At 39.9% G+C, this 12,697-nt stretch overlaps 2 protein-coding genes across 2 annotated transcripts; both read left to right on the top strand.

Annotated features, from left to right (window-relative positions):
* Nucleotides 1-119: 119 nt before the first annotated feature.
* On the top strand, nt 120-845 carry LOC108262193 (histone H2A). Its single transcript, XM_017462800.3, has one exon. It carries the CDS (start codon nt 264-266, stop codon nt 648-650), a length of 387 nt encoding a protein of 128 aa, XP_017318289.1. The 5' UTR covers nt 120-263; the 3' UTR covers nt 651-845.
* Nucleotides 846-1,186: 341 nt separating this feature from the next.
* Nucleotides 1,187-1,765, top strand: LOC108261569 (histone H3). The gene has a single exon (XM_017462409.3). The coding sequence runs from the start codon at nt 1,308-1,310 to the stop codon at nt 1,716-1,718; it is 411 nt and encodes a 136-aa protein (XP_017317898.1). The 5' UTR covers nt 1,187-1,307; the 3' UTR covers nt 1,719-1,765.
* The last annotated feature ends 10,932 nt before the right edge of the window (nt 1,766-12,697 follow it).

Genomic DNA, 12,697 nt, shown 5'->3' with positions numbered 1-12,697 from the left:
TGCTTTTGTATGAATATTCCCTTCTGTCTGTTTTCATTCGCGCGCTCTCTCTCTCTCTCTCTCTCTCTCTCTCACACGCACACAAGCACACAAGCACAAACAGGGGTGGGAGGGGTGACGCTGGAATTCGACGGCCTGTTTTTGATTGGCTAATCTGCCATTGCGTTCTTAGCGAATAAGAGAGTGGCCGTTTTGTCTATATCACGGAGAGCTCGGGGTGTAACGTTTATTTCGGAGTTGTTAGAACAGATTTGAGCATCAAGATGAGTGGCAGAGGAAAAACCGGCGGAAAAGCTAGAGCTAAGGCCAAGACTCGTTCATCCAGGGCTGGACTTCAGTTCCCCGTGGGACGTGTGCACAGGCTTCTGCGTAAAGGCAACTATGCCGAGCGCGTCGGTGCCGGCGCTCCGGTCTACCTGGCCGCAGTGTTGGAGTATCTGACCGCTGAGATCCTGGAGTTGGCAGGTAATGCCGCCCGTGATAACAAGAAGACCCGTATCATTCCCCGCCACTTGCAGCTCGCCGTGCGTAACGACGAGGAGCTGAACAAACTGCTCGGTGGAGTGACCATCGCTCAAGGTGGTGTACTACCGAACATTCAGGCTGTGCTTCTGCCTAAAAAGACCGAGAAGGCCGTCAAGACTAAGTAAACTCGTCCACTGCCGCTTTTTCAGTACCCAAAGGCTCTTTTAAGAGCCACCATCTTTGCTTCAAAAGTGCAATTTTACACCCGTTTTTCTACTGAAAGTGTGCACTAGAAAGTCAGCACGTTTGAAATGAAAACAGAAGCGTTATACTTTGCTAATAATTATGTGATAACGTTAAGTAGTAGTAGTAGTAATAATAGTGGTAGTTAGCGTGTTGTCTAAATGAAATCTGAGGGGTGAAATTGTGCACTTTTAAGACAGCATATTTATAAATAAAAAAAGGACGATAATTTTGTAGTCATGATTTGATACCATATTTAAGTAATGACTATAAGAACAATAGCAGTTAGCGTGCTGGTTAAATGAAGTCTGAGGAGTGAAAATGGTTTGTGACGGCGTTGTGTGTGTTCGTAATGAACAAAGCATTTGTGTTAGAGAGCGCGCCAATAGAATAGAATAGTGGCGGGCGACTTGTGTTTCGAACGGTGGCAGAGAAGACGGTCCAATAGTCAACAGGTGACGTAAAACGTTCTATCGAATAGCAGACGAGCGCGTTCGAGACGCCCAATCAGCGCAGGGCGGCGTTATGGCTTAAAAAGGCCGCGATCGCGCCCGCAGTTTATTCTGTTTTTCTATCCGCGAAGTGCAGAGTTTGACGCTATGGCAAGAACCAAGCAGACCGCCCGTAAGTCCACCGGTGGCAAGGCGCCAAGGAAGCAGCTCGCCACTAAGGCTGCCCGCAAGAGCGCGCCGGCTACCGGCGGCGTGAAGAAGCCTCACCGTTACAGGCCTGGCACCGTGGCTCTGAGGGAGATCCGCCGTTATCAGAAGTCTACTGAGCTGCTTATCCGCAAGCTGCCTTTCCAGCGCCTGGTGAGAGAAATCGCTCAGGACTTCAAGACCGACTTGCGTTTCCAGAGCTCGGCCGTCATGGCCCTGCAGGAAGCGAGTGAGGCATATCTGGTCGGTCTTTTCGAGGACACCAACCTGTGCGCTATCCACGCCAAGAGAGTGACCATCATGCCCAAGGATATTCAGCTGGCCCGCCGTATTCGCGGAGAACGCGCCTAAACTACAACTCCGTCTAATATACACAAAGGCTCTTTTAAGAGCCACTTCACCGTCTCAGAAAACGGAAAATTTTCTTTCTTCGGCAGTCTCAATATTAGAACGTGGTACAGAGATAAAATGACACTTTTATATATATTTGTATGTGTGTGTGTATGTATGTGTATATATATATATATGTATGTGTGTGTGTATGTTTAAATGATGTACAAGGTTTTATATTAAATATAGTGCTATGAATATTAATGTTTGTTTTTATAGATGAGCCGTTAATTGTGGTTATGTCCGAACAACACAATGCACAGTAATGAGCTGTGTCTGTAAAATAGCCCAAACCTACCTTCAGTTTCAGGCGGCGTTGTGTGTTGCGCTAGATGGAGCTTGACTGCCCTCGTGTGGCCAAACTCGGGAACGGCGATTTTCTAGAAGCGGATTTCTGGGCAAGAACTGTTACATGATATTATTATTAATCTCTCTCTTCCCTTTTGTCCCGTCCATGATAATTATTGTTGTTCTTTAACAATTGTAGACATGAGCTCATGTTAAAATGAATAAATAGGGAATAAAATGGTAATAACCATATATATTCTCGAGCGAAATAGACGAGGCCACCTAGGGAACACATGAAGTTACGTAGGAGCAGTGATGAGAATGAAATGACTAATAATAGAGTAGCCGCAGAGAGAGGCGTGTCTCCGGGGGGAAAGCAGGACCTCACACTCACCGGGCAGTACTGGCAATTCTCTTCTACGGAAAGTAGCTAAGGTTTGTCTAAAAAGTCGCTAGATATGACGCTAGGAGCTTTTTTGAAAACGTTGGAGGAGGGTCTGCAGCGGGGAGTCCTATTTTGAGTGAAAGGATTGTATTCATGTTCTGTAGAAAATAAACCCTTTAAAGTTATCTAGTGATTTCGTATTTATTGACTTTTTATCATTCAAGCAATTTTAAGCCTTTATCTCTGTAATGTTCTTCCCTATTTGTGGATATTCTCGAGTGAAATAGACGAGGCCACCTAGGGAACACATGAAGTTACGTAGGAGCAGTGATGAGAATGAAATGACTAATAAGATTAGAAAGACATTAATAATCTTACTATTAGCAGTAAATTTGTGTACTTTATTATGATAACTATACTGCTATGTACATGATATAATGTTAATGTGTTAATATGTTTTAAATGTGTTTGTGTGCTGTCCTTATACCGTGTCTAGGTCAGTCTCCCGGCGCGCGCGCACAGACATATATAGTCAAATCGGAGCAGCGAGCCATAAGATCCGTTATGACGTCACATTCAGAGTTCTATAAGTTTCCTGATGGTATGCTTGACGGTTGTTCCCTTTATGACGCCGCGAATGTCGAGGTTTTTAAACGTTGTGTTATCTGAGCTGGCCTCTGTATTCATTTGAACGGAGTAGTATTTAATCATTGGTCTATCTAACCTTTTCATGTGGTTAGTTTCTTTGTTTGTTCATCTGTCGTGTTTAAGAATGGACACTGAAATAATATATCCAGATATGTGTACAGCTGCTGTGTGACAATGTAAACTTAAAAAACCCCAACATTTCCATGTCTAGAGAAGAGGGTGCGTTCTTTAAAAATTAAATCATAATGATGATGCTGTGAAACAGTTCAGAAGCTCCGTGTATTGTCCTTGATACGTGAAAACTAGACAATGCACAGTAATAACGCTGATGAGCTGCGTCAGTGTAAAATAGCCCAAACCTACCATCTGTTTCAGGCGGCATTGTGCTGGATGGAGCTTGACTGCCCTCGTGTGTCCAAACTCAGGAACGGCAGTTTCCCTGAAGGGGTATTCTGTTCCAAGTTTGTGGTAGTTAGCCAAGAAATATTACATGATTACTATTACTCTCTCTCCCCCTTTTTAAACCCGTTCATGATAATTATTGTATACATTACCTTTATTTTTGTAATGTTCTTCCCTATTTGTGGATATTCTCGAGTGAAATAGATGAGGCCACGTAGGGAACACATGAAGTTACCTAGGAGCAGAGTCTAAAATATCTTTTTGAGGGACCTCAAACTATTATCATTTGCTATACTATTGATCATTACGTTAAGTACATCTTATTCGTATATGGAAAGTACTTAATGAAGATAATATACTTTAGATTTTTTTATGTAACCATTTAAGTATTTGTTGAAATGCTTTTGTTACTGATAAATACATGTACATTTAAATTGATTTTGTTCTGTCTGTGATTTTGTAGATCTGGATGTTCAGCTGGTCTCAGATCAAGCATCCTCCTCTGTACTGACTCCACTATCCCCAGCTTCCTCCCATTCATCAGATTCCACAATTGTCCTGGAGTCCAGAAGAAAGAGGAGGAACCCAACAGGGTTAATGGAGCAGAATGAAGCAAGACAGGTAAGCTTTGAATAAATGCATTTAAAATACTCAATTATGTAATTGTTTATTATTGATACTTATCTGTAGAAGTGTTTTGTAAATGTATTCTCGACATAAAGGAAAGGCATTAAAAATCCTCTTAAATTTCCATGAGCATGTCATAACGATGTAAGATGTTTTGGCAGAAAGTTGATTGTGTTCTGAGTGCCAATCTAAAGAGTGAGGAAATCTTCAAGGAGTATGAAAAGACCAAAACACTAACATGTCTGCAACCAGGACGTTCACCATCTGTTTACGTGTGGCATATGTTAGAGCTACATGGGTAAGAATTGGAGGTCACTTCCCTCCCTTTGTCATCACAACAGATTCATGTGACGCAGCTAAAGAATGCTATTCTGTGTTGCTATAAAAGGAGAATTTATCCTTTAACTTCTTGCAAAACATACACACTTGCAAAGTAAATTGATTTATTTTGAAAGGAGGATTCCATGGTCAAGTGTGAGGACCAATTATGCACTGGGAATTGTGACACTTTTTCCATACCTCCAAGATCCTTTCTCCAAACATGGATATGTAAGTTCTTGTATTCTGTCTGAAAACCCAAACCAGTGTGTGTGTTTATATTTTCTTCCCTTTTATAGTTTTAAAGTTAAAATGATCTTGTTTTAGATGAGTGTTTATAGGTTGCTCAGCTTTGTATTTTCCACTTGTTTTTGTAATTTTATATAGTCATTGTGTGAACTTATTGTGTTGAGTAATTCATTCTTGAAGCCAAGAATGAGATGCCTCTGTGTGGGTCTTTTCTTAAACAGGAACACTACTATGATCCTTTAGGGTAATACTGGCTTCATTGCATGGAGGATCAAGACAGTTCAACATAACACCTGTGCTGGCTCCTGGTGTCATTCCAAGACTGTTCTTCAGGATGGTCCAAAAAACAGACAAGAATCTCTGTTAACTTGTCAACAGCGATTTGGTGAGGAGTGCAGGGAGGCGATATCTACAATACGATATTCCACTGATGAGAAGATGAGCGACTTTCCAGTATTGACAGAAGATGGTGGGTGAGGATGCATCATCTTCAGTCCTGGATTTGTTCACTCGTTTCCTTGCTGTATCTGGATTGGTAAGAAAATATTTAGCTTTGTAAGTAGTTCTGAAAAGGAAATGACCTTCTCTGTAGTTATTAAAGGAGTTCACTGGTACAGTAGAGAAAGGAGTTGTTCAGTGATCACCATAACAACAACAGGCTGGTCCAAACTGAGAAATTCAACGTTCTAATCTTTTATATCCCAAATGTATGCATAAATAACACAGCAGATCTTAATTTTTAGTATTTGACCTTTTATCCATTTATGTCCGTTATGTTTAAACCTGTATAAACCTTGTTTAAAGATCGACCACGATTTCTCCATGATGTTTGGTGACGAAGTGTCTCAGAAGTTCCTGGCAAAGTGGTCAACATTCTTCAAGCCAAAAATCATTGCAGACTGCAAGACTCTTAAGAATATGGGCGAGCTGCTGTCAGGAACTGAACCTGAACCTGAGGACTAAAATGGTCAGTATAAACTGTTTTGTATTTTAAAAATGTTCCAGTCTTTAAAAAAATAATTAAATAGAGATCAGTTAATTATTTTGTGATGTCTTTAGGATGGGACAGCGATATGTCCTCAATCCTTTTGCAGCTGCATCTGCTCCCTCCAACCTCAAGAGGCCAGAAAAAAAATATCCAAGATCAGTTCAGCTCAAGCAACCAGCCATCTTGTGAGCTATCTTAAGGTATGCAAAAGTTAATATTTAAACATCAGATCTTAATTTTAGGAGCTCTTGAGGTGTAGGTTATTTTGGGATTCTGAGACCTGCATCTCATTTTGCTTACACCACCTGCAAACAAGATGTGACGGTGCTAGTGATAATGTAAAAAACATGCAAAGAGTTTTATTTTCATATTTATTTTATGTCCCTTTGCTGACCTTCAGGAAGGAGCCAGTGTGAATACCTTCATTGAGAGTGCTGACACAAGACAACCATTTCTCCTCTGCATCGGTGAACAAAAGAAGGACATCAGAAGTTCTACATTATCAACCAAAAGGCGATCCCATGTAAGGTGCACACATCAGTGGCAGCTTTTGATGAACTGTTCAAAGCTCACTATGTCTTAGGTTTCTCATATGATGAAGCTCTTTGTGATTTCTACACATTTATCCAAACCACCATCTATAACATCGATGTCGGAAGAGCAATGGAGAGCCCGCGTGTTAAAGAACTTCGAGCACGATTGCTGCAGCGAGATTAACAGCCTTGAAGATGTTCACGTGTTTTGTATGTAAAGCACACCTCAGAACTTGTTTGGTTCTTCGTCAACATTTAAAATTTCAACATGGTTTATATCCTAGCAAAAAGTTACATTTAAAATGTGGAGAGCCAGGTCGCCTGTTATCATTTTGTACTTATAGTGGCTTCCGAAAACACCTCAGCAAGGTACATAGTCACACTATGGATCAGGAGATTGATACTAATCAGGATCTTTCCACTCAGGGAGAATATGAGGCGGAATGTTCAAATGATCGCCCAAGTTTACAAAGTTGGAGTTTACAAAGACATTAATGATGGGTCGTGTTTCCAAAACCATGCACTGTTCTCACAGCAAAAGCACGCTTTTCAGATTCTACTCTATCACAACGATTTTGAAACTGCTAACCCTCTAGGTTCCAAGAGGGGGATCCACAAACTTGGTTGAATCTATTTTACTCAAAAAAAAAATCTTCCACCCAAGTGTAACTCTGTACTGATTAATGTACATCTTGCAGCTTGATTCTACACGGAAGATCTTAAGACATATGGTTTTGATGTGATACTAAAGCCCCTTATTGATGACCTGAAAATCTTAGAAACCGAAGGCATACAGCTTCCTTGTTTTGAACCACCATTGTTTGGCTCAGTAATTCAAGTAACAGGAGATAATTTGGCTTTAAATGGCTTGCTGGGAATCTTACAGTGCAACTAATTTCTGTAGGCTTTGTTTAATTAGTAAGGAAGAAGTTCAATCTATATTTACTGAAGATCATCCTGGGTTAATTTTTTGTTCCAAAGAGGTTCATACTGAACATTGTAAGGCACTAAATGAAAATCCTGAACTGCGGTCAATATATGGTGTCAAAAAGTCATGTGCGCTCAATTCATTAGAGTATTTCCATTGTACTGATAACTATGCTGTTGACATCATGCATGATCTGCTAGAGGGTGTGGTACAGTATGAACTTAAACTGATTTTTGAGTACCTTGTTAAACAGGATGCACAGCTTTAATTATGGTTACACAGACCGTAAAAACAAACCAAGTGGGTTAAAAATTGATGATATGGGCAAACACCTGGGTTTGAATGCCATACAGTCATGGTGTCTTCTGCACAACACTCCACTGATATTTGGTGGTCATTGAAAGGAATAACAATCACTGGAACTTTCTCCTACTTTTGATACAGATTGTCAATATAGTGTTCTCCTACACCATAACTGATGGGATGATATGTTACTTAAAACATCTGATCTGTGATCACCATACTCTATTCAAAGAATTGTTTCCTGACAAGACGTCGATTCCCAAGCACCACTTGATGATGCACTATCTGAGATGCATAAAAAAATTGGACCTCTTATCCATATGTGGTGAATGTGATTTTAAGCTAAGCACCATATTTTCAAAAGATGTGGCAAAAATTTCAAGAATCTCATTAAATCATTAGTAAAGCAACATCAACGTCAATTGGCATTTAACTGTGAAAATGATTGTTTTAGAAGGTTTGAATTTGGTCCTACATCAAAAACCATCTGTAACTTGCAAGGTGGGGAAGAACTCAGTCAGACATTATATTTAGAAGCCTGTTTGAGTGTTACAAGTACAAAGTGGGTCAGACATTATGATACTGAGTATCAGGTTGGTGTGTTCATATGCACTGGATGTACCTATGATCTCCCTGTGTTCAAAAAGATCTGTGATATAATAATATATGAAGAGAGTGCTTTCATTATTTCCTGCAATGTAAAAATGATGTACTATGATGACCACTTCAATGCATACTGTATAGAAGATAACTGAATGGATGAGTTTTCTGTCATCTCTGTGAATGAACTGACACACTTTAGGCCATTTGACCAGCAGTGCTCTAATGAGAATAATCAAAGAGAGCACATAGCGCTCAATTGTTATATTTAGAAAGACGTGACCTGAGGGGTCAGTAATGTTAACGCCCTTGAAAAAAAGAAAACTATTATAAAGCAACCAACTGTTTTTTTTTTCTTTATTTGCCTTTTAGATTTGTAATCATTTAAATGTTATTTTAATTGTGCAGTAGCATATTAACACTTTATAGTGTTAGAGGAAACTCATTTAATAGTACGCAATTAACACTATGAGATTTAATGAATTACTCCTATGAGAATTAATTTCTAACACTACACACTGCTGTTGAGAAACTAACACTTTAGTAGTGTTCAATTTCAACTATACAAAGAGTTGATGTGAACTCTATTAAAGTGTTAAAATGACACTGTGGAGTGTGGACCCCTCCGGACACTTTAAAAGTGTTGAAATGAAACTCCAATAGAGTGGATTTGTTTCTGTTGATTTTGCTGTGTATGTATATTTTATAATGTTAAAGTGCACACCTTGATTTCTATTATAATAACATTATTAATGTATTTCTAATGTTATTAGACATGTCATTCTCATCACTGCTCCTAGATAACTTAGTGTTCCCTAGGTGGCCTCATCTATTTCACTTCGAGAATATCCACAAATAGGGAAGAACATTACCTTTATCTTTGTAATGTATACAATAATGATCATGAATGCGTTAAAAAGGGGACACAGTAATATAAACCATGTAATATTTCTTACCCTACTCGGGCCTAACTACAAATGTACTCTTATGACAGAATACCGCTGCTGGGAAATTGCCGTTCCCAAGGTTGGACACACGAGGGCAGTCAAGCTCCATCCAGCACAACACACAACTCCACCTGAAGCAGAAGGTAGGTTTGGGCTATTTTACAGACACAGCTCATTACTGTGCATTGTATTGTTCGGACATAATCACAATTAACGGCTCTTCTATAAAAACAAACTATGTAATATTCATAGCACTATATTTATACTAAAAATACAAAATTAATAACAAACCTTTTTATAATGTTGATAGAAAGCCTTTTACATCATTTACACACACAGATATATATATATATATATATTATATATATATATATATATATATATATATATATATATATATATATATATATATATATATATATTTGTTATATATATATATATATATATATATATATATATATACACATCCTTTTCTCTCCATACCACGTTCTAATATTTAAACTGGACACACGAGGGCAGTCAAGCTCCATCCAGCACAAGACACAACGCCGCCTGGAACAGAAGGCAGATTTGGGCTACTGTACACAGACACAGCTCATCGGCGTTATTACTGTGTATTGTCTAGTTTTCACCTAAGGACAATACACGGCTCTTCTGCACTGTTCATCATCATCTATAAAAAACAAATAACATTATGTAATATACATAGCAGTATATTTATCATAATAAAGTTCACTCATTAATAACGAATAATAAACATTTCTATATGTTGATAGAAATACAAAGCATTTATATATATATATATATATATATATATATATATATATATATATATATATATGTCCCCTTCTCTTATCTAAATATTCCAACAGCCCAAGAAATAAAATTAGCTGTTTTCTGAGACGATGAAGTGACTCTTAAAAGAGCCTTTGTGTATATTAGACGGAGTTGTCGTTTAAGTGCATTCTCCGCGAATACGGCAGGCCAGCTGAATATCCTTGAGAGAGATGGAGAAATGTGAAAAGCTAGCACTGTGGCTACGTGTTTCGCAACCATGACCTGTATTACATTTTCCAAAGCAATTTAACACGCTGAGATGGGCAGTCCATAGGTAGTCGGTACCTAGCCGACCAAGGATTGGAATGCATTGCGATGGCTCAATTATGGAATTGTCCCGTTCTGTGAGACCTTTGGGCCGTCTCGCCGCATCGTCACCCTTCAGTTTATATGACGGCACAGCTCATACCTCAAGACTTGAATAAAATAAAAAATATATTATAACTGCTTTTTTGAATAAAAAGCAGTTATCTAGTCAGCGAACATTAAATCCTCATTTGCATAGTTTTCGTTAAAACCTCGTCGCAAACTTGTTACTTTGCCTCCTCTTTCCAGCAATATCTGGCCTTGTTGCAGTCTGTCTCACACCTACAGGGCCTACAAATGTGAAGCTTTGTACAGGTTCCTGAGCTAGCACTAGAGAGGGTGGAGAAATGTGAAAAGCTAGCACTGTGACTACGTGTTTCGCAACTGTGAACTGTATTTCAATGCATTTTGGCCACAGCTGCTGTAAGGCTCTGGCGTCTCTGGAGGTCCGTCAACGCAGAACGCATTCCGCAGTCCAGACGACAGGGGCAAAGAATCTGCACCGAAACATCTTTATTGCTCCACACACCGGGATGTAATTTCATATGCGTGAGCTATGTCAGCAAGAGGTTAAGGTGATGAACTGCCAATCCGTTGGGCACAGCCCATGTGAGTGTCTGTGCTGTAATATAGTGACTGGCAGAGTAATGTAATATTCGTCTAGGTGGCAGTAGGTAATTGCCTCCTACCTTCTTAGAGACAAGAGAATTAGTGACGCATGCGACAGGTCGTGGTGGCAGTGATGGAGAAGTTTTTAAAAAGGAAAAATGCAAACTCCGAACTGGGCCCTGGACAAGACTGTGACCCAGGTGAAGGGCCTAGTATGAGTGGTGGTAAAAAGAAAGCAAAGATGGTGAGCTCGAGCAAAAGTTATCTTTCGTTAGGATTTACGTTCACCAGCGATGAGATGACCCCGACTCCATTATGTTTGGTGTGTGGCGAGAAGCTGTCCAATAGCGCCATGGTGCCAAGCAAGCTTAAACGCTATCTCCAAGCGAAACACCCGGCGCTTCAAAACAAACCGATAGACTATTTTGTTTGCCTGCGTGAAAACACAGAAACAGGCAACATTAATGAGAAAAACCACAAAGGTAAATTAGAAAGCCCTCAAAGCTAGTTGCTGCACTTGTAGCTAAATGAAAAAAGTCCCACACTGTGGCAGAGACGTTAATACTACCTGCCTGCAAAGACACTGTCAACGAGATGCTCGACCCTGACGCGGTTAAAGACATATCTAAACTCCCGCTCTCAGATAACACAATCGCCAGACGTACTGATGACATGTCTACAGACATCGAAAGCCATGTTTTGGAAAAGATACGCATCAGTAGGAAATTTGTGTTGCAACTTGATGAGTCTACGGATATTCTCAGCTCTTGGCCAATGTACGTTTTGTGGATGGAGATGCCATTAGAGAAAACTTCCTATTTTGTAAGGCACTGCCAGAAAAAAACAACAGGAGAGGAAATTTTTTGGGTCACATCAGAATATCTTGACCAGGGAGGACTTACGTGGGAAAATTGCACAAGTGTTTGCATTGATGGAGCTGCAGCCATGGTCGGGCACACCTAAGGCTTCGTTAGCAGAGTGAAGGAAAGAAACCCAGATCTTATTGTTACACACTGTTTTCTGCACCGTGACACCTTCGTTGCAAAGACTTTACCAGCAGAACTAGTTCCTGTGGTGGATGATGTTGTGCACATAGGGAACTTTGTAAAGACACGACCTTTGAAAAGTCGTATATTTGCATCTTTGTGTGAGGAAATGTGAGCGAAGCATAAAGCCTTATTGCTCCATACGGAGATCCGATGGTTGTAGCATGACAAGTTGCTGGCCCGTGTGTATGAGCTTAAATTGTTAATAAGTTGGAGGAACTTAAAGTGTTTCTGACAAACGAGAGGTCTGATTACTCAAATCTGTTTGCAAGTGATGAGTGGTGTGCAAAGCTGGCATACCTGGCAGATATATTTCATCATCTGAATGAACCGAACACACGGATGCAAGGCCGAAATGAGAACCTGCTTACAAGCATGGATAAAATAAATGGATTCCATTTAAAGGTGCACCTCTGGCAACAACATGTGCAAAGTGCCAACCTTGAGATGTTCCCACTCACAGAGGAACGGCAAGATCACCCTGCTGCACTGTGCGAGGTAATAGGTAAACATCTGAAAACTTGAGGAGAAGTTGTCATTTTATTTCTCTTCAGCCTCCACTGAATGCCTTGACTGCTATTGGAAAGGACATAACTTTACAGGAGCAGGAGGAACTAACTGAACTGAAACAAGATCGTGGTTTAAAGCTAAGATTTACTGAACTTCCTTTGGACAGTTTATGGTTGACTGCTGCCAAGGAATTCCCCATTCCGGCCAACAAAGTTTTGACATTGCTCCCATTTTCCACAACATATGTGTGTGAGCTGAGCTTTTCAAGCCTAACTGCTATAAAAACTAAAAACAGAGAGAGACTGAAAGCTGGTGAAGAAGAGCTTTGTGTATGCCTTTCTTCAATTCCTGCCAGGATATTGGCTTTGTGTTCATCTAAACAGGCCCAGGTTTCACTGTGAGTGAGTATAAATAAA

Source organism: Ictalurus punctatus, unplaced genomic scaffold, assembly GCF_001660625.3.
Source record: "Ictalurus punctatus breed USDA103 unplaced genomic scaffold, Coco_2.0 tig00005161, whole genome shotgun sequence".
NCBI lineage: Eukaryota > Metazoa > Chordata > Actinopteri > Siluriformes > Ictaluridae > Ictalurus > Ictalurus punctatus.
Note: the sequence above shows the minus strand (reverse complement) of the source record. Positions and strands in the feature narration are given on the sequence as shown.

Coding starts and splice junctions, on each gene's coding strand:
- LOC108262193 (XM_017462800.3), top strand. CDS start 264: ATGAGTGGCAGAGGAAAAACCGGCGGAAAAGCTAGAGCTAAGGCCAAG.
- LOC108261569 (XM_017462409.3), top strand. CDS start 1,308: ATGGCAAGAACCAAGCAGACCGCCCGTAAGTCCACCGGTGGCAAGGCG.